Genomic DNA, 25,337 nt, shown 5'->3' on the forward strand with positions numbered 1-25,337 from the left:
AGATGTTATTTTTACCTAATTCTCATACTTTAAAACTGTAACTAAATATAAACAGCATCAACTCCTGTCAATTCACAAATGAAATGTACACCAAACAACTCAGTGCTTCCATAAAAACCACCTTAACCTGTGTCTTTTCTTCCTGACAATATCATATAATCAGTGAGGACAGAAAGTATCACCTTTAGATTCTGCCACTATTCTTTAGCATAGTGCTGTGTTCATAATATTTATGGCTTTTAGACAGACAATAACATGTAAACATGGCAATTAATCATGTCTTTCTATAAAGCTTTCCTTTAATATCCCTGATTGTCTTCCCCCTCATAGTATCTTTTAACCATGACTTATAGGAAGTTTAAGAACTCATTCCAATATTACACACATCTTTCTATTCTTCTCATTTTTCCTTTGAAGAGTGGTCAAGCCTCAAGAAGAAAATACACTGAAGTCTATCAGATCAGAAATTTATATAACTAATTCTTTGGATTTCTAACAGAACATTCTCTCTGCTTTCTTGAGCGAGGATCCACCATAATATTTATGAATAACCAGTTTCAACATAAAAATTATACACAGGTGTGTGCACAACTATTACTGCATATGCACATGGTATAGTGAGAAGGACATTAGCATGTTATTTCTATTTTGATTTTCCTCCTATCAACCAAATATACTTGACTGGTTTGACGTAGGTAGCACAGCACTGAACACTTCCACACTTCTGTTTCATATCTGGCATTATTCCTGGAAGGAAACACATTACCTCAAAACTGCCTTAGTTATCTTTAAGCAGCAGGTAAGATTCATTCCTAGACTGCAGCTTTAGTTCTCAACCCAGTGGCCTAATGCACTATCAGTATTCCAAATATCTCTTTGCCTATAATGTAAAAAGGCAGAGTCACCCAGTTTTTGTTTCGAGGCAGCTCTGCAGAGATTCAATTTTGTTTCCTGATCTGCCCTGGGTTCCCAGGGTGACTATTCTTGCTGAAGCTAACATTCCCCTGGTCTCCTGGTGAGCTTGCGTCTCCTTAAGTGGACTAACCTGATAAAGTCCTCCTGTTAAACACTTTCACCATCTCAAATCCTTCAGAGATCTTCATACCCTCACCCTCTACCACACGGTCAATCCCCAGTCTTTCTTCCTCTCTCCTCCATAACTGGCTTTTCCCTACTCCCACCTGTAGCCCTTCATGATTCATGACTGCCTCACGCCTCAGTCATTCAACTAACATTTATCAAGTCCTGTTGTGTGTTAGTTTTGGGGGATTCAGTAAGGCCTAAGACGTGATCCTTGCCTAGTAGGATTATCGACATACTCTCCAACTTGTTTTTCTTCCAGTCCCACAAGGACCTGCAAAGCTCTACCTCCCCTTTTCCTGCCCCCACACGTTTATCAAAAACATTCCTAAGTCACGGGGATTTAAGGTACAGCACGGTGACTATAATGGTAGTGTACTGTATATTTGAAGGTTGCTAAAGATCTTAAACGTTCTCTTCGAAAGAAAAAAAACTGTAACTACGTATGGTGACGGATGCTAACAAGACCACTGGCAATCATTTCTAAATATATACAAATATCCAATCAGTTGTACACCTGAAACTAACATAATGTTATATGTTAATTATATCTCAATTTTTAAATAGTAAAAACCAAAACAAAACCTACAATTTTTTCGTTCTCTTCCTTTGCAAGCATTTCCTTTTAGCCCTCCCCTCATTCCATTTATTCACCCACTTTGCCCCCTAGCCCAGCCCCTATACCGTTTCCATTCGCGGGAGGGCCAAATGTTCTCTTTTAACCTTCTGCTGCCCTGGTTTATTTTCCCTCCGCAATCCTCTTCCCCGCTTTTTCAAGAGGCAGCTGTGGGAGGTCTTCCTAGAATGCCTAGGGCCCCCGCTCCCCGAACTCCGCCCAGTCGCCCAACTACACTTGCTTCCACGTTTGGTCGCTGAGATTACCTCTCTTCTTGCGGCTACAGCCGCCCCCAGGCCCTTGAGCTTTCCGTTGCTTCATGATGACCCCGAGCTCTTCACCAACTCAACTAAGGCTCCAGCACTTAAGCTGTAGCCTCCCGCCATCCCTTCCCAAGGCGCTGGCGTTCCCCGGCAACCGGCGCCGCTGGGCAGCCTGGGAGGCAGGAAGAAGTGGTTCTTTCTTTAACAGTTTCTGGGAAGCGGTGAGAAAGGAAGGCGCCAAGACTCTTTCCCACCAGTAGACTACAACACCCAGGATGCTTTGCTACGCTACCTCTGCAGGGTTGAACACGGTCGCCTCCAACTGCGCAAGCGCAGGATGCGCTCTTTGAGGACTCCATTGCCCAGGGTACATAGGAGCGCTTCTCTTTCCAGCGAAGGTCGTGGAGTTCTCCGGTAGAGGTCTGAAGGGTCAGAGACTCCGTTACCCAGCTCCCTTTGTGGAGTGTTGTTGCGCACTTCCGGTGGAAGTGCTGGGGCGAGGGGGTGGAGTTTATAGAGCCGGTGGGCGGTGCTGCCGGTAGCTGGGTGCTGTCTGAAGGCTACAGGGCGTCGCTAGGGGAGCGAGCTGTGACCGGTTGGGCCGCACTTAGCGTGGGACGAAGCTTCGGCTACTGTTCGACTACCTGCGGCCTCCCCTTCATGTCGGCCCTCGAGAAGAGTATGCATCTTGGGCGCCTGCCCTCTCGCCCTCCACTACCCGGCAGCGGGGGCAGTCAGAGCGGAGCCAAGATGCGAATGGGGTACGTGACCCGTACCCCTTCTCCCTAGAGGCCAGGCCCCGACCGTTGGAGGATGGTGGCTCTCGGCGTTTAGAGTGGCATGGCAAGGGAGGCTAAGGATTGAGAGAATGTTGGCGGCGGCCTGGAGACGTTTACATGAAGTAGAAGGCAGATCTGGGGGCTAGGGGAGGCGCCAAGTCACTGGAAATTAGAGGACAAATAGTATTGCAGGGCGAAGGGAATGAGGCAGAGATTTAGGAAGCTGAGAAGATAGTTTAAGAGATGTAGGAGGCACCTCAGAAGAACGGATGGAGGTTTGAGAAAAGGAAAAAGAGTTGTGACAAAGGTGGGGGGAAATCTTCCAGGAATGGTTGAGGGAAATGGGAAATGACTAAGTGAAAAGTTGAGGGAAATTAGGAGAAGAACTAGGGAAAGATTTGGGAGGAGTAAATCCCTATCTAGTTTCAGTGAGAACTAGATAATTGAAAGAAGCTGGGGGAAACGGGACACCTGAGGCAGGGTTGGAGAAGGAAAGAGAACTAGGGAGCAGAAGGTTCTGGAGAGAGTTTCTAAAGGTGAAGAGGCATATTCAGGGAGTGAGCAAGTGACTTGGAGATTAGGTCTCTTAAGGGTTGCTGAGAAAGTGTGGGGAATAAGCCTAAGGAAAGATGGAGAACATAGCCAGGAAGACTGTTAGGGGTGATAGGAATGTGCTGAGAAGTGAGGGTAGAGAATAAGGGGAAGAGTGATGAGGGAGAGCGCGCAGGGTTTAGAGAGTGACTGTGGGCTCCAGAGATTGAGAAATGAGTAAGAATAGGGTTTAACTAATGGCTTACTGCAGAGAGAAGATCTGGAAAGGTTAAAAAGGAAGATTTGGGCAGTTGATTTTTGCAGGGCAAGTAGGTCTGGTGGAAGTTATGTACTGGTCTGATAAAACTCAGTGAAGTATTCAGAGTAGCAGCTTAAAATGTTTTTGGGGAAACCGCCATTTACTGGAATGGGAGGAGCTGTGTTGGCTTTTGAAATTTTAGATTGTTGAATGAACTGGGTCAGGTTGGGTTATCTAAGATGTAGGAGAGAGAGTGTAGTGAGTTGAACCTGAGAGAGATAATTGCTCGAAAATAGGTAATTGATTAGGTAGTTGGTTTTGAGGTGTGTTTGCAGTATCAGACAGGATTCTGGAGACTAGTGACTGTAAGGGATAGAAAAAGTACTTAGGTATGTGGTAATCAAGAGTGTGTGTTTGGAATTCTAGAGATGGATTGATAGATACTCTTGGAATAAGGACTAGGGAAGAAAAATCTTAGGTTCTGAAGAAGTAACATGTACAAAAACTTACCAAAAGGAGACGAAGATAGGAGATACAGTGCTGTGAAACAGGTCCTAGGAATGGAGAGAAAGGAGAAGCCTATAAATTAAAACAGTAGGGTAGAGGGGTAGTGAGAATGGTTGGAAAAACCGGGGAAGGAAACAAAGACTTAAGTGGAGACCTGACCATGAGACAGAGTAGAAAAATGAGAAAACATTGACAGATGAAGGTAGAAGGTAGGTCAGTGGATGCACACAGTACAAAGAGGTGGCAGAAGGCTGCATGTAAGGTAAAATGAAGATTGTTTTGACTTTGGAAGACAAAGGTAGGGCTGTAACATGATTATGGAGGATCTGGAAGCTGATGTGTAGTAGATAATTTGGGGAAAATTAACCTGGACACTAAAATTAATGTAGCATTTATTGTTGATATGTATCTTAGTTGCTGCCTTTCTTAATCTAAACTTTGGTCTTTCAGTATTCCAGTGCTCTTCTGTGAAAATACAGAAAAATACTAGCTTTTTAATAACCGTGTGTGCTTCAGATAAGTTTAGAGCTTAGCTTCTCACTTTGGCAAAACAAGTTCTCTGAAGATGAAGAACTGAAGAAAAATGCTAAGAGAAAGTAAAATCTACTGATTAGTGCCCGCTTTGACAGCACATGTACTAAAATCTACTGATTAGCTTAATTGTTAGTAACTTAACCTCTTTAAGGGCTTCCTTTGTGGTTCAGCTGGTAAAAAATCCGCCTGCAATGTGGGAGACCTGGGTTTGATTCCTGGATTGGGAAGATCCCCTGGAGAACAGAAAGGCCAGTATTCTGGCCTGGGGAATTACATGGACCAGTCCATGGGATCACAAAGAGTTGAACACGACTGAGCGACTTTCACTTTAACCTCTTTAAATAGATGCTTTGGTTCTCTTAATTTAGGTTAACTACTTATTCTTGAAAATAAAGTTCTTTAGAAAGATGTTTCTTTATAGTACTGTGAAAAGAAGAGCATATATTGGTGAATTTTATGTGTTCCTCAAGGGGCTTATTTTCCTGAATTTTTACTTCCTTATTGGAACATAGACATGCCTCATGTAACCCTAATGTTAGTGGTAATATAGACTCTGCTTCCCTAGAATCATCAAACTGGAAGAGAGCTTTGAAATGGTCTTATTGCTTCACCATATAGTTGAGGAAACTGAGACTTGGAGAATTCTGTATTCTGTTAGGTAAACTAGGGAGCAGGGAGTAGTATATTCTCTTAATAAATGAGAAAACTGAAATGCAAATCTTCCTCACACTTACACTTCCTAGAAGCTTGGCAATAGGGCCACTAAGGACTTGGATCTCTGGACTCTGAGACCCATTGTGTTTTTTGGATTCATCATTATTATTGTTGGCAATAGTTAATTTGAGTTATGTATCTTATTTTTTTGCAAATACCCTAGAATTCAGTCTTCCTTTTCTTTTAGTCAGTCCTAGTTTATAAAGTCTCACTTCTTCCAGTTTCGAATCATCCTTTATTTCTAACTTCTTCTCACTTGCTTTTTTTAATCTTCCCATCTTTTCCACTCCCCAGCCTTTCTTTTACTCTCAGGTTGGACCTGTTCCTTTGACAGTATCTTATATGACTTACTCTTTCAACTATTTTTCATAATCTCTTGCCTTCGGTTTCAGTAAACCTTGTTTAGCTGTGTTTGCATATTCAGGGTGGTTTTGAGATTTTGGTTTTTCTTGAGTTTCCATAATTTATTTTTTTCCAATTGGATTTAGTAATTCCAAAGTATTACTGGATAAAGCTATAATAGCAATTAGTTTTTTCTTTTTGTTAGTACTGTGTGCCAGGCATTGTGGCAGTAGCTTTATGTATGTTATTTCTCAGGTAAGGCCTGAAGTCCTGGTTTTATTGTTCTCTGATAGATGCCAGAAGATGATACCCAGAACAGTGGTTTTGAACTTTTTAAAGCTTTTGGAGCTACTCTTTGACTGTAGAGCCCTGCTTGCAACTGGTCTAAGTCTGTCAGGGTTGCCATAAAACAAATACCATATTTTTTTTCTCAGAGTTCTGAAGACTGAGAAGTCCAAGATCAAGGCACCAGCAGATTCCGTGTGTGGTGAGGACTGCTTCTTGGTTCATAGATGGCAGTCTTCTCACTGTGTCCTTACCTGTGGGAAGGGGAAAGGAAGCTCTGTAGGGTCTCTTTTATAAGGTTACTAGTCACTTTTATGAGAGCTACACCCTCATGACCTTATCACCTCCCAAAAGTAACATTGGAAGTTAGGATTTAACATGAATTTTGGGGGCACAAACATTTAGTCTATATCATGTAGTGTACTTATGGGTGTTTTGAAAGTCACTATTTTAGTACATTCCATTACGATTAGAGAGACTGTAAGTCATTTTTCAGTATGGTTTTGGTTCATCAATAGTAATTACTTTGTTTCTACAATTATCTCTTACAGTTTTATAGCGCTTTAAATGACACATATATTAGTCCCTTTTTTATGTTATTCCATGAGGTAAATTGGGGCGAAAGTTAATATTTTCTTTTATTGAGAAAACTCAAATGTTCATTGACTTGCCTAATATCACAGAATCCTTAAGTGGCAAAAACAAGACTTCAGAAACCCAGATTTATATTGGGTTTTTGTTACTATTGTTGTTCTTACTTGTTGTTGTTCAGTCACTAAGTTGTGTCTGACTCTTTGTGACCCCATGGACTGCAGCGCCCCATGCTCCTCTGTCCTTCACTTTCTCCTGGAGTTTGCTCAAACTCATGTCCATTGAGTCAGTGATGCCATCTAACCATGTCATCCTCTGCAACCCACTTCTCCTCCTGCCTTCAATCTTTCCCAGCAGCAGGATCTTTTCCAGTGAGTTGGCTCTTCACATCAGGTGGCCAAAGTATTGGAGCTTTAGCATCAGTCCTTGTAATGAATACTCAGGGTTGATTTCCTTTAGGATGGACTAGTTTGATCTCCTTGCTGTCCAAGGGATTCTCAAGAGTCTTCTTCAGCACCACAGTTCAAAAACATCCATGCTTTGGTGCTCATCCTTTTTTATGGTCCAACTCTCACATCCATACATGACTATTGGAAAAAACCACAGTTTTGACTATACAGACCTTTGTAGGCAAAGTGATGTCTCTCCTTTTTAATACACTGTTTAGGTTTGTCATTGCTTTCTTTCCAAGGAGCAGTTGTCTTTTAATTTCATGGCTGCAGTGAAATCACCGTCCACAGTGATTCTGGAGCCCAGTTCTCATTATACTTTGGTGCGAAAGAGATCGTTGTTTGAAGTGATAATGATCGTTTGAAGTGATAATGATCTGAATTTGAAGGCTAGCTTGAGTATTTACTTTAGTTAAGTCATTTAACCTCGCATAGTCTGTTTCTTAACTCTAAAACCAGGATACTTTTGCTTACCTTAGAGTGCTGTGAGAATGAGATAATATATGAAAAGCAGTTATGCTTCCTGACACACAAGCTGTTAAGGAATGGTAACTAGTAGATTATGTTAAGAACAATGAGAAAGGCTCATTCTTTAAGAAATAGAAACACTTCTTTCAGTATCTTATAATATCAGCTTTTTCCCCTTCAAGCTGTGTATTTATTCATATCTGGTCAGACAGTTTTTCATTCAGCTTCTTAAATGTGTTACAAATATCAGGGCCTCTTAGGAAGGCTTTAAGGGACTGTTCACCACAGATAGAGAAATAACGGCAAAGTGGAGTGATTTGCTCAGGTTGCATATTAAGTTACTAAAAGAGTTAAATCTTAAGTTACTAAAAGAGTATATCTATTTGTTAATTATCAATTTCAAACAGTTAATTTATAATTCACATACTGTAGAATTCACCCTTCTAGAGTATACAGTTCAGTGATTTTTAGTATGTTCAAGGTTGTACAATCATCACTAATTCCAGGACATTTCCATCATTCCATAAAGAAACTACGTACCTGTTTACATCACCCCCCTCCTTCTCCTAGCCCCTGGCAACCATTAATCTACTTTCAGTGTCCATGAAGTTGCCTGTTCTGGAGATATATAAATAAAACCATACAATATGTGACCTTTTGTGACTGGGTTCTTTCACTTAGTGTAATATTTTCAAGTTTCATCTGTGTTGTAGCATTATCAGTACTTCATTTATTTATTTTTTTTTTCTGCTGAATGGTATTCCATTGTATAGATATATCACAATTGATTTAGTTATTTTTCAGTTGCTGGACTTGGGTTTCTAGTGTTTTGCTCTTATGAATGATGATCCTGTGAACATTCACATGCAAATCTCTGTGTGGAAATAATGTTTGTATTTCTTTGGATATATAGCTAAGAATGGAATTGCTTTGAAGTTTTTTATATATTAGGGGGATTTTTCCTTATAAGTGTTAAAAAACATTTTTCCAAGTTGCCCTTTTACTTTGCATATAATAATTTTTGCCATGTAAAAAGTTCTGTTTTAAAATTTTAATATACTCAAACCTCTCTAGAAAAACCCGTTGCTTCTGGATTTTGGATTGCAGAAAGATATTTCCTTTTTCCAGATTATAAAGTAATTCATATGTTTTTCTCCCTGAGACCTGTATGCTTTCTTTTTTACATCCATCTGAAGTTTATCTTGATATGCAAAGTGAACAGATCTATCTTTTTTATCTTTTTCGTGCTTGTATGCCAAGTTGCCTCTGACTCTTTGCAATGCTATGGGCTGTAGCCCTCCAGGCGCCTCTGTCCATGGCATTTTCCAGGCAGGAATACTGGAGTGGGTTGCCATTTCCTCCTTCAGGGGATCTTCCCAACCCAGGGATCAAACCCACGTCTCTTGCATTTCCTGCATTGGTAGGCGAGTTGTTTATCACTAGCGCCACCTAGGAAGCCATTTTTATCTTTATTCATAGTCTATCGAATTGTGTAACACAATTTATTAAAAAGTCTTTATCCCGTTATGTGAATTTCACCTCAGTAAAAACTAGTCCTTTCCCCCACTAATTAAAATGACATCTTTATCATACACCAAATTTCTATGTAGATGTGAGTCTGCTTATGAATTTTCTTTCCTTTTCCATCAGCCTGTTTATGTGCCACTACTATGCTTTAAATCGGAGAGTCATTTTTAATATGTTTAATAAATGGTAGGGGTAGCTTCCCCTTCATCTCTTTCAGGATTCTCCTAGCTCCTCTTACTTTTTTTTTTTCCTGTTACTTTTTTTTACATGTAAACTTTCTAATCAACTAGACTAGTGCCTAATAGTAGTTTTATTGGCATTATATTAAATATGTAAGTTAACTTAGAATCATTTTGATGATGTTGAGTCTTCCTTGAAGTATGTTCTTCAATTTGTATAAATCCCTTTTGAACGAAAAATATTTCTGATGGAAAGTGCTGACATGTTACATTTAATATTTTATATTACATAATGTAGACATGTTTAATATTGTATTTAATATTACTTAAGTATGTACAAATTAAAATAAGGGATTAATTCCTATGTATAAGAGTAATATAATTAGAAAACTATTTAAATATATTTACTATTTAAACACAGCCTACAAAATTCCTCAAATTCAGATGAACAATATTACATTAATGTGAAATAATTAATTTTTTGTTAACAACTTGTTATGATTTAAGCAGAAACACTGTTTATTGAAGTGATACTTTTTATAAATATGAAGTTCAGGGTTGATTCAGTTATTCAGCTGTATCAATCAGGACCCAGACTTTTTGCATCCTTTCCTTTGACATCCTTAGAAATGTTGGCTTTTCCTTCTCTTACTGGTCACCTTATGGTTGCAGGATGGCTGCTGCAACTCTGCTTGCACCTTACCGTTATTCTGTCTTTCCAAATAAGAAGGAAGAAACAAGGGCAAAGACCTTTTCCTGACTTAGCTTGTCCCTGTTTTTTTTTATTCCCTAGAATGGGAAACTCCCCAGCAGGTTTTTCCCTTAAGTCTGTGTCTAGAACTGGTTCACATGTACATCCTAAAACTAATCGCTGGCAGTAGGGAATGGGATTACTGTGACTGGTTTAGACCAATTCTGATTCATTCTTTTGGGCTGGAGGAGAGAGAACAAAGATCTCTATTAGCTACTGTTTATTTGGAATTCTGTTAGGGAATAGAGAGTGATGGGAAGTGGGAAAGGGAGTCTGGAGTAGAGAGTAAATAGCAACTACTCTAAGTCCTGATATTAACAAGAGGAAAAGGCTAATCTGACTTCAGATTCCCTACTGTTTTCTTTACAGCACAGGTTTAGGAAGTGGTTTCTCTCTTTCCCTCCCTCCCCCATTTTCTCCCTCTCCCCCATATGCCACTTTTGAGCCCCTTGACCTGAGCACTTCTGAGTTAATGTCCATTTTTCCATTTTTGCTAGACTTATTGCCAGCAAATGTATTTCTCCAAAATTGGGTAATTGGAATTTTTTTAACCTGACAAGACTTCTTGTCATGTTACTTGATGTCAGATTTGAGGAAACACCTTTGATTGATTAGGAAAAACTTTTTCCTTTATACTATGAAATAGTTACTTTTAGAGAAGAAACTTTTAAGTAATAAATAGCTCTTTTAAAAGGATGGTCCACTTATATACCACACTTAGATGTCCTTCAAATTCAGTATCGACAACCAGTCCCAAGCACATACTACCTATATAGTTGACCCTTGAACAACAGTGGTTTGAACTGAGCAAGTCCTGTTATACATGGGTTTTTTTTCGATAGTGAATGCCATAGACCCTTGAACAACAGAGAGTTGGGGTGCCAACCCTCCCCACAGTGAAAAATCCAGGTATAACTTATAGTTGGCCCCCCATATTCCATGGTTTAGTGTCTGCAGCTTCAGCCAACTTCCACTTGTGTTGTATTTACCGTTACACTTGTGTAACATTTGCTATTGAAAACAAATCCTTGTGTAAGTGGACCCATGCAGTTCATAGTGTGTTGTGGAAGGGTCAGGTGTACTACACTTAATACAGTTGACGATTGGTTGAAATTGCATCTGTGGAATCTCAAATATGGAGGGTCCACAGGTATGCAGGGCCAACCGTAAGTTATACATAAATTTTCAGTTGCATGAAGGGTTATACACACACCCCGCCAAACCCAGCCCCTCTTCTTATGTTGTTCAAGGGTCAACTCTGTATTTTGAAGATTGAATAAGAGATTATGTTGAAAATGTTAGTCATTCTAAATCATGGCAGAAGGCTAAAGCTGGTTACTGCCAGTCTTTTTTGCTGCATCTCTGTGTGTGTCCTTGCCATGGACTTGTTCCAGGTGTAAGTGGGAATCCTATCTCTGCCACTAATAAGCCATCTGAGTTGGTCAAGTCTTCCTCTTTCGGGGCTTCAAAAGGAGCTCTGAGGTGTACTATAAAGACCTCTTTGGCACCAGATATACTTGAGTTTAAGCTCCAGCGCTATGGAAAGTGGCTCTGGGAGATTTATGTCTTTGAGTCTTTCACATTTTTAAAAGGAAATGTTTTTCTTGCTGAATTCAAAATCTGGCTTGTTACATAATAAGACAGCTAATTATCCCCTCCCATAAAGTAAGATTTGAGTTAGATGATCTCTTAATAGCCTGATCCAGTACACAGTTTTTAGAATCTAAGTCATCTGCTTTAATAAGATGCCCTTATCAATAGTAATGAACTCTCATGATCCCAGACAGCCATTTGGTTGCCTTCTTTTCCATTCTTTCCATTCTCTTCAGTGTTGCTAATAAGAACTTTTCTTTTTTTTTTTTTATATAAGAGCAATGGTGCTTTGCTTTAAATAGCTGGCTGCAATTAAACTTCAGTATTTTGTCCCCACCAGGAGATTCCTAAGTTGGAGAATTTGTGACAACGATGACTAGGACTGCTACTGTGCAGCTTATGACTCATTACTTGCCCTCCTAACAGATTTAAGCAGCCTAGTAGATGTTGAAATATTAATATATCTATTTGGATTTGAGACATTCACTTAAAAACATACAACTTTTATTTCTTATTCCTTGTCTCTAGGCAGGGAAAAATTTTTCCTCTCTTTTTTTCTTCCTCCTCTCCCTTATTTCCTTAACAGTTGATGCATAGTGGTCATACAGTTTCATTGGTTTTGGTTATTATCTCCTAGTAGGCATTATCACATAGTAGTCAAGGAGCACATCTTCTATGTCCCCATAGTCTTCTGTAGATATAACACTTAGCCCTTTTACTCCTGTAATTATTGATCTGCTGTCTACTCAGGACTGTGAGCTTCTTAAGGGTAGGAATCATGTCTTAATTTCCTGGGTGTCTAACATGCTGGCTGCTTAAGTGCTGACTGAATGAGAAACTGAAATCCTAGACCTGTTTAGCTTCATTCTGTAAAGAAACCTTATTTCCTCACCAGTTCCATTAAGATGGGGTAACTTAAGTGATACTCCCTTTCTTCTGAAAGTTGTTTCAGTTCATAAATAGAATCAATACTTTATTTCAACACCAAGCATTTAGGCTGAGTGTGTTGTGAGTGTTTACAAATACATTGACTAATTTGAGATTTAAAATGCTCATATGGTTGAAACTCACGCTTGGAGTTTGTCTCTTGTATGTAAAGATTCATGCCTGTTGCTTAGTTTTACTTTAACAAAACTTGACACTTTTTCTCTTTCTCTCTCGTTCTCCAAAACTGAAGTAAGTCCTTACTATAAGAGTAGTTAGTTGTTTAGTTGCTAAGTCATATCCAACTCTTTGTGACTCTATCCACTGTAGCCCACCAGGCTCCTCTGTCCATGGGATTTCCCAGACAAGAATACTGGAGTGAGTTGCCATTTCCTTCTCCAGGAGATCGATCTTCCGGACCCAGGAATTAAACCCAGGTCTCCTGCTTGGCAGGTGGATTCTTTACCATTGAGCCACCTATGAAGCCCAGGAAGATTGTGCAGGTCATGGAGCAGCTAAGTCCTTGTACCACAACTACTAAGCCTGCACTCTAGAACCTGTACTCTGCCCCAAGGGAAGCCAGCCACTGCAATGAGAAGTCTATGCACTGCAACTGGAGAGTGGCCCCCACTCGCCACAACAGAGAAAACCCACACCCAGCAATGCAGACCCAGAGTAGCCAAAAGTAACTAACTAAAGATACAAAGTTATAAAAAGAAATGTAAAATGAATTCTACGTGATAAAGTATTGTGTCATACTTTAGTCGGTAGCTCTTTTTATTGTTTTTTTGGCTGCACTGCATGCCTTGTGGGATTTTTAGTTCCCTGACCAGGGCTTGAACTTGAGCCCTTGGCAGTGAAAGTGCAGAGTTCTAACCACTGGACCACCAGGGAATTCACTAGTAGCTCTTTTTTTTAGTGTTACAAAACTCATGGTTTATCATAAGTCAGTGGTGCCTTGTACATTATATATTTCATCTGTTCTAACAACTTGATTGTGATCTATTTTGCTTAGTCTTCACTAATTTAACAGTAATCTCCTTTTGTGTTTTAGCCCCAAAGTGGTTAGCACACAGGTCAGTAAACATTTGATCAATGAATGAATGATGCTCAGATACAGTGGACATACTGCATTTTTTCCATCAGCTTAGAATTGTGCACCCTGAATTTAGTAGGGAAGTAAATGTGAGGGAAGAGCCAGACTTGTTAAGCATAGAAGTGAAATTTTAAAACTGTGATTATTAACAGTATATAAAAATGAACTTGTACCCTATTATATCCCTCTATGATTCCATATTTATATCCCTTTATGTTTATCCTGTTAAGAAAATGCAATCCAGGTTGTTGTGGGGATTAAATTTAGATAATGCATGTCAAGTGCCCAGCACAAATACACATGTGTCTGGTTTGTTTCATTTAATCCTTCTCATGCATTTAATTAAACCAGCTTTTCCTTAAGCATAAGAATCATGGTTCAAGATATATTAATGTCAATTTAAATTCAGTTTTCTATGTGAGTCACCTGAACTACATCATTATTATTAACTGAATTTCATCACAAATAGCATTGTAACATATTATGGCTAAATAGACTTGGGGGTGGAGCTTCTCAGAGAATCTATGAATATTTTATAATACTGTTAATCAGAGGAAATGTACTTCAGTTTTTCCAGCAACTTACTTTACAAACCTTTGGAATATAAGCCCATTTTTAGGTTGGAGAATACACTAACATTTTTTTCCACTGAATATTGGGAAATTACTTTTTTATTGATAATTAGAAGGTTTGTACTTTTGCCTATTCCCTACCCAAGTCATTGTTTAATAAAAATAGTACTTCTAATTTTTATAGCATTTGATTTAACAAAATTTTCCCGCCAGATGTAATCTTTGTGAATCCTTCTCTGACCTGGTTCCATCCCCATAAATGTCCTGAACAAGACTGAGTGTCGCATCTGTGAGCTCTCATGATACCCTAGGCTTATTTCTGTCATAGCTATAGTATACAGTGACTGTTTACTTGCCTATGTCCCTCCAAGCATTAGCTCTTTGAGGTCAAGAACCAAGTTTTCATTGATGAAAATTTCAGGCCTGCTCATGCCCAGAAAGTGTATCAGGGCCTGCCATACAAGGCATCCCCAAAGGTCTCTTTAATTGAAATTAAGTTAGCTGCTTATATAAGCAAGTTGTGACTGGAAAAAAATCCCTTAAATAATTGCCCTAAAGATATTTGCTGTTTGTCTTTTATCCTGGATCGTCATGGCATTTAGATGAGTCTAGGGAAGGGGTTATAGAACCATTGGTTCTGAAATATTATTGGTTTTCTATAAGGATTTTATTGGCCTTTAAGCTCTGACCTCAAAACTCTTTCTTCCTATTGTGATACGTCTAAGCAGAATAGTAGCTTACATGTGTTCTGATGACTGAGTATGGCGACGCATCAGTGATGAGAGTGAACAACTCCAGTTGATCTTTCTAGAATATCATAAAGTGTTCTATTGTCTGCTTTGCTTTCATTACTGATGTCTCAGTGCTTGTGTTTTCGTTTGAGGCCAGATCACTTTATATCCTTTTTTCTGTTTACTTTTAGTGTTTTCGAAAAAGATGTTATTATGCTGTTCTTATATTGGGTGAGTGGTAGAAATAAAATTTAGAAAAATTTCTAACTTGGGTAAAGCACAGTTCTTTATTATCATAAGTATAAGATTAGAGTTGTTCTTGTGGTGCAGCAGTTGTCTTTATCCATCCATTTAGAACAAAGCAGGTTTTTGTGTGATCTGACTCAGCAGGTTGGAAGTTCCCATAGACTAAGTACTTGTCTTATCTGAAAGTGATTTCAAGTGAGGTAAGGTTTCATTCATACAACCACGTCGTGTATTGGGACATAAATATCCTTTCTTGTCTAATGCAGGACGTTGTGTAAAATCCTACTATTTCCATTTTTGGATTCTATGATGCCCAGTTAATAAGGAACATTTTCATCAGTGGCCAACGCAGAGAAGTATTAGGAGTAGGATGTAGAATTTTTAAGCACCTGGTAAATCAGTGTTTTGTAAGTTGGAACTCTTTTAAAGGTTTCCTCTGTTCTTTCTTTGTGAACGACTTCAGAGAAAATTGAGAATTGTCTTGGGTTCTTCCTTTTCACTCCACCCTTCTGCTCTCTCCCATCATTATAATTATAGTAGTAAACCTTGACTTTCTTCTTAGTCTCCATGGTACTCAGGCTTGCTTTGAGAGTCCTCTACCAATCATTATCCCTATGGCAGGAACCAATCCTCTTCCACTTCTTCCTGGGGATTTCTGGGTGCTTATTGTTAGCTTTGATGATTTTAAGAATGGAGAGAGAACCTAATGTTATTTTGAGGGTAGTATTAAAAACTAATAAGGAAGTGACCCTAGCTGAGGTACTTTCTATGGTTTTGGATGAGTTATTTAACCTCTCGGGTTTAGCTTTCTCATTTGCAAAAGAGGAATAATAGCAGCTACCCTAGAGAGTTTTTAAAATTAATTCATTAATTCATCTCCATTTTCTCCTCAAGCCCCTTGAAATTATAGTAAAGTAACTTGGAAAAAGGAATAATCAAAGGACAAAGACGAGGAGGGAAGGTAAGATACCAGCAGGATTTAGGAAGATGGCAAGTTGAAGACTGTTAATTCACTGACAGGGAAGAGCAAACTGTCTGTAGAAAGAGAATGAAAGTTGAAGTTAATCCATATGTAAACTCCATAAAGATTCAGGAATTGTAGATGCTAGGTACCTCTGAAAGGGTGCTAAAAATAGGATTGATTGACTCCATTAGACTCCCAGATCTTTTCCTTTCCCTCTGTTTATTGAAAATAAATTTCTCAATAGTGGGAGACAGGTTAACTTCTGGAAAAATTGAACCAGAGTGGCTCTGGACTTAGAGACAGTAGGGATATGAGGGCAAAGATAAAGCAGCTGGATGAAACAGGTATTAAGTGAAAGTACATAATTGTGTCTTCTAAATACGTTTATGTTTTCTCCTTTACTTTCCTCAGGTCTTTGCTTAAAGAAGTCTTCCCTGATCACCTGATTTAAAATTCATTCCTTCCCATTCTGATATTCAGTGTCCCCCTTCCTGACTTTATATGGCCCTTATTGCCACTTTGCAAATTTTTGCTCGTGTCTCCTATTGAGTGTAAACACAAGAGTAGGGGTTTTGTCTTTTGTTCACTGCAGTATTCCCAGTGCCTAAAATAATATCTCATAGGTGCTTATTAATGCCTATTTGTTGAGTGAAAAAATGAGACTCTTCAGATCCTTTTCAGAAGGCTCACAGCTAGTTTTATGTCCCCAAGCAGAAGATTGAAGGATTTATCTCTGAGAAATGGCTGGCGTAAGAGAAAAGACATGCAGATATTGATATTTAAGGTGAAGAGTCAAATTGCCAACATCCGATGGATCATCGAAAAAGCAAGAGAGTTCCAGAAAAACATCTACTTCTGCTTTATTGACTATGCCAAAGCCTTTGACTGTGTGGATCACAATAAACTGTGGAAAATTCTGAAAGAGATGGGAATACCAGACTACCTGACCTGCCTCTTGAAAAACCTGTATGCAGGTCAGGAAGCAACAGTTAGAACTGGACATGGAACAACAGACTGGTTCCAAATAGGAAAAGGAGTACATCAAGGCTGTATATTGTCACCCTGCTTATTTAACTTCTATGCAGAGTACATCATGAGAAACGCTGGGCTGGAAGAAACACAAGCTGAAATCAAGATTGGTGGGAGAAATATCAATAACCTCAGATATGCAGATGACACCACCCTTATGTCAAAAAGTGAAGAAGAACTAAAAAGCCTCTTGATGAAAGTGAGAGAGGAGAGTGAAAAAGTTGGCTTAAAGCTCAACATTCAGAAAACTAAGATCATGGCATCTGGTCCCATCACTTCATGGCAAATAGATGGGGAAACAGTGGAAACAGTGAGAGACTTTTATTTTTGGGGGCTCCAAAATCACTGCAGATGGTGATTGCAGCCATGAAATTAAAAGACGCTTACTCCTTGGAAGGAAAGTTATGACCAACCTAGATAGCATATTAAAAAGCAGAGACATTACTTTGCCAACAAAGATCCATCTAGTCAAGGCTACGATTTTTCCAGTAGTCAGGTATGGATGTGAGAGTTGGACTGTGAAGAAAGCTGAGCGTCAAAGAATTGATGCTTTTGAACTGTGCTATTGGAGAAGACTCTTGAGAGTCCCTTGGACTGCAAGGAGATCCAACCAGTCCATCCTAAAGGAAATGAGCCCTGGGTGTTCATTGGAAGGACTGATGTTGAAGCTGAAACTCCAATACTTTGGCCACCTGATGCAAAGAGCTGACTCATTGGAAAAGACCTTGATGCTGGGAAGAATTGGGGGCAGGAGGAGAAGGGGACGACAGAGGATGAGATGGTTGGATGGCATCACCAACTCGATGGACATGAGTTTGGGTAAAGTCCAGGAGTTGGTGATGGACAGGGAGGCCTGGAGTGCTGCGATTCATGGAGTCGCAAAGAGTCGGACACGAATGAGTGACTGAACTGAACTGTCTGTCTTTTAAAAGTCTGGGACTCTACTTGATAACTGTACAGTGCTAATCAATAGTCAACAAGCCCTCCTTTTCACAGAAGCACCAGCAATCCAGGAAAAGCCTCTAACACAGAAGACAGAAACCAAAACAAAATGAGAAAAGGAAACTGTAGTGCATAGAACAAAATAAAATACTAAATAAGCAAGTATCTCGAATTTTCTGGTGGTCCAGTGGTTAGGACTTGGCACTTTCACTGCTATGGCCCAGGTTCAATCCCTGATTGGGGAACAAAGATCTTGCAAGCCAAGCCTTGGGGTACAGCCAAAAAAAACACAGAAAACCAAACACATCCCCCCTCCCCCAACACATCTCTTGTTAAGAGACGAGACAGTATGGCATCTGTGAAACAAGAAGAGAATGTGCTTTTATAAAAAAAAAAAAAAAGGAACCTGGTTTCAGAGAACAAAATGTAAAATGTTGAGAATAAAAACATGTATAGTAGATATAATTCAATAGAAGAGAAAGTTTAAGGGATCTCCTAAGAAGAAACTTGTTCTACTTTAAGATTAAAGTTTAGAAATGCAGGGGATAAAAAGATTCTTTAAAACTCAACTGCAATATAAAATAAAATTTAAAAAATATATAATGGTATGAAATGACAGAAAATCTATAAATTAAAAAAACTCAACAGCAATACCTTAATTAGAAGTTGATAGAAAAATGCCCTAAAGTTTGAGAAACAATAATGTAAAATTGTTTTGTCTAATATTTACCTATTATGTTTTTGTCCATCTTTTTTTATTTTGCAACTTTTTGTCTCTTTTTAAAAAGTATATAGTTGGAAATTCAAAAAAAAAATCTCATCTTAAGATATTTCAGACCTAGAGTAATTAGTTTTTTTTTGATACATTTGGATTTATTTCTGCCATCTTATTTTGTCTCATCTGACCTGTGTTTTTCTCATTTCATTTTTTTCTCTATTAGGGTAGTAATGATGTAATCTATTGTTTAAATGTTCCCCTTCTCATTTTTTGGTAACAACTTTATTGTGATAGAGTTCACATACCATACAACTGACTCATTTAGAGTGTACAGTCAATGTTTTTTAAGCATATGCCCAAAGTTCTGCAACCATTACCATAGTCAATTTAGAACATGTTTAGCATCCCAAAAGAAACTTTATACCCATGAGCAGTATGTCTTTTGTTTTAGTCCTCACTTGTGAAAAAGCAAGAGAGTTCCAGAAAAACATCTATTTCTGCTTTATTGACTATGCCAAAGCCTTTGACTGTGTGGATCACAATAAACTGTGGAAAATTCTGAAAGACATGGAATACCAGACCATCTGACCTGTCTCTTGAGAAACCTGTATGCAGGTCAGGAAGCAACAGTTCGAACTGGACATGGAACAACAGACTGGTTCCAAATAGGAAAAGGAATCAAGGCTGTATATTGTCACCCTGCTTATTTAACTTCTATGCAGAGTACCTCATGAGAAACGCTGGGCTGGAAGAAACACAAGCTGGAATCAAGATTGCCAGGAGAAATATCAATAACCTCAGATATGCGGATGACACCACCCTTATGGCAGAAAGTGAAGAAGAACTAAAGAGCCTCTTGATGAAAGTGAAAGAGGAGACTGAAAAAGTTGGCTTAAAGCTCAACATTCAGAAAACTAAGATCATGGCATCTGGTCCCATCACTTTATGGGAAGTAGATTGGGAAACAGTGGAAACAGTGTCAGACTTTATTTTTTTTGGTTCCAAAATCACTGCAGATGGTGATTGCAGCCATGAAATTAAAAGACGCTTACTCCTTGGAAGGAAAGTTATGACCAGCCTAGATAGCATATTTAAAAGCAGAGACGTTACTTTGCCAACAAAGGTCCGTCTAGTCAGGGCTCTGGTTTTTCCAGTGGTCATGTATGAATGTGAGATTTGGACGGTGAAGAAAGCTGAGCGCCAAAGAATTGATGCTTTTGAACTGTGGTGTTGGAGAAGACTCTTGAGAGTCCCTTGGACTGCAAGAAGATCCAACCAGTCCATCCTAAAGGAGATCAGTCCTGGGTGTTCATTGGAAGGACTGATGTTGAAGCTGAAACTCCAGTACTTTGGCCACTTCATGCGAAGAGTTGACTCATTGGAAAAGTCCCTAATGCTGGGAAGGATTGGGGGCAGGAGGAGAAGGTGATGACAGAGAATGAGATGGTTGGATGGCATCACTGACTCGATGGACATGAGTTTGGGTAAAGTCCGGGATTTGGTGATGGACAGGGAGGCCTGGCTTGCTGCGATTTATGGGGTCGCAAAGAGTCGGACACGACTGAGCGACTGGACTGGGCTGGACTTCCCTTAAACCTCCAAGCCCTATGCAGCCATCTGTTTTCTTTCTCAATAGATGTACCTAATCTGGACATTTATAGTAAATGGACTTAAACAATATATGTGATCTTTTGTGAATGACCTCTTTGCTTACCATAATATTTGAAGTTCATCTTTATTGTAGCATGTTGAATTACTTTATTCCTTTTTTGTTGCCAAATAGTATTCCATTGTATGGATTTATACCAAATTTTATTTATCTGTTCAACAGTTAATAGAGACTTGAGTTGTTCCTGCTTTTTAACTATTATGAACAATGCCCCTGTGAACATTGTTATACAAGTTTTACGTAGACATGATGTTTTCATTTTCCTTGGGAAATTTCCTAGGCGTGGAATTGCTGGATCATATATCTCTGTTTAACCATTTGAGGAATTGACAAACTGTTCTTCAAAACAGCTGTACCATTTTATATTCCCATCAGCAATGTATAACTCTCCATTCTTGCCAACACTTGTCATTGGCAGTCTTTTTGGCAAACGCTGTCTTAGTGATGTGAAGTTGTTCTTTGTTGTGGTTTTGATTTGCATTTCCCTAATAACTAAATGATGCTGAATATCTTTTCATGTCCTTATTGACCACTTGTATATCTTCTCTGGAAGAATGTCTATTCAGATCCTTTGTTCATTAAGAAATTGGGTTGTCTTTGTATTATGAGTTCTTCATATATTCTAGATACAAGTTCCTTATCAGATCTATAATTTTTCATATTTTCAGTGGTGTCCTTTGTTTTTTGTTTTTGTGTTTTTTCCGACCACACCGCATAGCTTGTAGGATGTTAGTTCCCCAGCGAATAATTGAACCCAGGCTACCACAGTGAAAGCGCCAACTACTGAACGCTGGACCACCAGGGAATTCCATATATATGTTTTTGAAATATAATTATATAAATGTGATCTTATATCATATATTTTTTACATATACACCTATTTTTATACAAATGTACATATAATTTTAGCCAACCTTCCAAAGTTGAATCTATCAAGGTACTTCTTTCCACAGTACGGAAATGGTCCGTAACATAAAATTTCAATATCAAAGAAAGCTGTCAGTCAAGTGTAAAAATGGGTAACAGCATTTTCTGACATGCAAAGTTTCAAAATTAATTCCCCTTTCTCAGGAAGCTAATGGAGGATGTGTTCCATCAAATAAGATGGAGTTTTTTTGGATTTCCTTCCCATGTAGGTTACCACAGAGCATTGAGTAGAGTTCCCTGTGCTAGAGTAGGGTTCTTATTAGATACCTACTTTATACAAGATAGTGTATATGTCAGTCCTGTTCTCCCAGTTCACCACCCTCTCCTTCTGCAGCCTCACTGGTATCCATACATCCAAGGAATAAACTAATTTTTGAAAATGATTGGCTCCATGACAAAAAGAGTAAGTGTTGCTCAGTTGTGTCTGACTCTTTGCAAACCCATGGACTGTAGCCCACTGGGCTCATCTTCATCATTCCATGGAATTCTCCAGGCAGGAATACTAGAGGGGGTTGCCATGGAAAAGATAACCTTCTCCAGGGAATCTTCCTGACCCAGGGATCGAACCTGGGTCTTCCTGCTTGGCAGGCAGATTCTTTGCCGTTTCAGCCACCAGAGAATAGGACAGGCTAATTTGAGAGTAACCAAAGGACTACTTTAATCCTCATAACAAAGCATATAAAACTGATGCTACAAACCTATTTGACATGAAGAAACTCAGGCCTTGAGAAGTTAAGTGACTTGCCCAAGGTCACACAATTAATAATGGCAGAACAAAGCTTTAGTCTCTAGCAAATGGAAAATTAATTTAGATTTTAAAAGTTTTAAGAGTGTAGTAGCCTCTCATTCTTTTCATCCTCTTTAAAATTTTTCTACTTTCTGCTGGACATAGATTGTTAAGGAAAACATATAGGCTAAGGTTTTTTTTTGTTTAATCTATAATTGATTTACAATGTTGAATTAATTTCTGCTGTACAGCGGTCACTGATTTATCAATATATATTCTTTTCTGTTGTTTATCATGGAATATATAGGACCTTGTTTATCTGTCCTATATATACTAGTTTGCATCTGCTAATCCCCAACTTGAAATCCTTTCTCCCCCTACTCCCTGCATTCCCAATCACAAGTTGGCAACCACAAATCTGTTCCCTGTATCTGTGAGTCTGTTTCTGTTTCATAGGTATGTTCATTTGTGTCATATTTTTAGTTTCCACATATAAGTGATATGGTGTTTTTGTCTTTCTCTTTCTGACTTACTTCACTTGGTGTGATAATCTCTAGGTCCATCCTTGTTGCAAGTGGCATTATTTCATTCCTTTTTATGGCTGAGTAATATTCTGTTGAATATGTGTACCACATCTTCTTTATCCATGCCTCTGTTGATGGACATTTAGGTTGCTCCTATGTCCTGGCTATTGTAAATAGTGCTGCTATGAATATTAGGGTGCATGTATTTTTTAGAACTAGTTTTCATACAAGGTCCCTACTATTTTACTTCTTGCCTGAATTACCAAATTTCCTCAAGTCTTGGAGTGTATAAACAATTATGTGTTGAAATGCAGATGTTAGAAGTATGCCAGAAAAATCTCTGTGGTAGTAGGAGCAGCATTTTGAGGTGTAGATTATTGCCTTTTAAACTAAATGGGAATTACTCATATGTTGGTAAAGTTGGGTAGTCCCTGAAAAAAATTTTTTTTAAAGGAAGATTAGATAGAAGTGGAGGCTGTTCTCCTGGCAATAATTTCTGATTGTAGAAAGTACTTTTTCTTTAACTTGTGCCCAGCCAACTCGGAAAGTTTCTGTGGCCTTGGCAAAGTTAATCATATTTAGATTCTGAACAGGAAACCTTTGATAATATGCCTGAAATAAAGCCTTATTACTTTTCAGAAGTATAAATGAGAGAGTGAGAAAGAAAAAAAACATCTGAGGGGACTTCCCTGGTGTTCCATGGTTAAGAAACTGCTTTGCAATGCAGGGAACACAGGTTTGATCCCTGGTCAGGGAACTGATATCCCACATGCCACAGAGCAACTGAGCCCTTGCACCACAACTAGAGAGTCCATGTGCTGCAATGAAAGGTTCTGCATGATGCAACAGAGATCCTGTGTGCCACAATTAAGACCTGACACAACCAAATAAATATATTTTTTTAAAAATCTGAGAATTAGTTCAGCATTAGAATAAAGAACAGAGACTTTGAAGAGTGATGGAACTGGAGTTGAATCCTGTTACTGCCACTTGGTAGTTGTATAACCTTGGGCAAGTTGCTTTGTGTATCTAATCTGTTTTCTCATCTGTGAAATTGGGATAAAAATAACTTTCAAAGTTTTGTAAGAATTAACTAGAATCATGCCTGTAAATTGGAACAGTGAGTCACTGTTGGGTACAGCAAATGTTAGGTACTATTGCTACCATATCCTAGGTCTAGACATTAAAATTTCATTCAAGATCCTTAAAATCTATTATGTTTGGCATGCCATGTTATTGTTGTTATATACACTCAAATTAATATATGCATAAAGGAGTTTGTGAGTGTAAGTAAAATTAAAGAGTTCTGCTTTTAGTCTTCCAGTAGGAATTCAAGTGTAACCAGCAACCAGAAAAATAGGTCTAGACTAAAGTTGTAGTTTACTTCCACAGAAGAAGTTTTTCTATCAGAAGGTAGGTTTACACATTTACTGAGCAACTACCAGATTTATTTGATTCTTTTAAAAGATATCTTATTTTACTTAGTCACTATAATTTAAGATAGAAAGAATTTAGATGCGTTGAATTTGCCCAAGTTCATACTGTGTTAGGAATTATAGGGAAATGGTGGGAACTATGAGGAGTTTGAACTCCTCTGTCATTCCAAACCATATACTCTCCTTTGTATTTCTAGCACCTCTTCTCTCAACTTGGGAAACTTTAAAAATTATCAGTACCTAGGCCACATCCCAGATGATTTAAATCAACCTCTAGAGTTAGACCTAAGCATCAGTATTTTTATAAACTTCCCAGGTAATTTTATTACACGGATTGAGACCCACTAATCTGTTTCAGTGCCTATTCAATAAATATTCAATAAATACTTGACTGTTGAGAGAATACATCCTTGATTGCGCAGCTGCCCCATTGTAATTCATTCTGGTATTATAGTCAACCTAGAGTACTTTTGTATTCACTTAAATTTTTAAAAGGGGCTTTATATTATACTTTTATACATACCCGCAGTTTGGTCCCATAGCATGTATAAGATCTCAGGCAGTAGTTAATGTTTTACTCCTAATAGAATTCTGAATTTCCTTCATTACTGGAAAGAAGAGTAGATATGGAAATAGAGGAAGACTCAGGGTTTCTTTCTTATGTTCCATCCAAAGTTGAAGACATAGGTTGTAAGTAGATATTTATTGATTAGCTTTGTTTTAAAATGATTTAATATTTTTAAATGATACATGGTTCAAAAATAGAAAGAAAGGGATGTGTATTGAAAATTGTCCCTCTCACCTCCTAGTCATAGTTCCCCTCCCAGGTTACCATCAATGTTATATCAATATACTTCCAGAGATAGTCTGAACATACATAAGGAATTGCATTTATATGTATTTCCCATTTTTACCCATATGGTAGTATGTGCATCATGTTTGTTCACTTCACAGTGTATCATATCTATAAATGGGGAATTTTATTAATATATAATTGCTTTTTATAACTATATACCAAAATTTATTTTAATCAATTACCTGCTGATATTTAGGTTATCTTCAGTTTTTCTCTATTAAAGACAATGGTACATTGATTAGATAAGTCATTTCAGTTCTGTGTAAGCTTATCTTGAGATAATGCCCAGAAATTCAAGGTATTGATATGACCAGTTTGCCATTTGGTTGGGAAATGACATAGAAGCATGAAAATATATGGAAGATTAAAGGTATGAAGAAACAATAGTGACCAAAAACTATTGTAGTGGGAACAATATTAAACTGGATTGAAAGGATAGGAATGAGCCTATAGCCAAGAATAAGGTGAGAGAACTTGTGTATATACATGCAATATATTTGTGATTAAA

At 38.3% G+C, this 25,337-nt stretch overlaps 2 protein-coding genes across 19 annotated transcripts in view; one reads left to right on the forward strand and one right to left on the reverse strand.

The window, feature by feature from the left end:
- The window catches only part of C2CD3 (C2 domain containing 3 centriole elongation regulator), a 120,779-nt gene extending 118,396 nt beyond the window's left edge, over positions 1–2,383 (reverse strand). For 5 of the 9 annotated variants that reach the window (XR_014068406.1, XR_014068405.1, XM_081539562.1 and 2 more), the window contains exon 1: positions 1,963–2,224. Coding sequence is in view for 5 of the 9 variants with exons in the window: in XM_081539562.1 (XP_081395688.1) it covers positions 1,963–2,017 (55 nt within the window). In the remaining 4 variants the exon portion in view is untranslated. Of the gene's footprint in view, positions 1–1,962; positions 2,225–2,251 lie in introns of those variants that run through there. The other 4 variants (XR_014068403.1, XR_014068404.1, XM_081539557.1 and 1 more) reach the window with 2 other exon arrangements.
- Positions 2,119–25,337, forward strand: part of PPME1 (protein phosphatase methylesterase 1) — a 54,126-nt gene continuing 30,907 nt past the window's right edge. For 7 of the 10 annotated variants that reach the window (XR_014068414.1, XR_014068416.1, XR_014068415.1 and 4 more), the window contains exon 1: positions 2,508–2,720. Coding sequence is in view for 4 of the 10 variants with exons in the window: in XM_081539571.1 (XP_081395697.1) it covers positions 2,620–2,720 (101 nt within the window). In the remaining 6 variants the exon portion in view is untranslated. Of the gene's footprint in view, positions 2,327–2,507; positions 2,721–25,337 lie in introns of those variants that run through there. The other 3 variants (XM_081539573.1, XM_081539574.1, XM_081539575.1) reach the window with 1 other exon arrangement.

The sequence above is a fragment of the Giraffa tippelskirchi genome, chromosome 11 (genome assembly GCF_054371585.1).
Source record: "Giraffa tippelskirchi isolate mGirTip1 chromosome 11, T2T-mGirTip1v1.2.pri, whole genome shotgun sequence".
NCBI classification, from domain to species: Eukaryota; Metazoa; Chordata; class Mammalia; order Artiodactyla; family Giraffidae; genus Giraffa; species Giraffa tippelskirchi.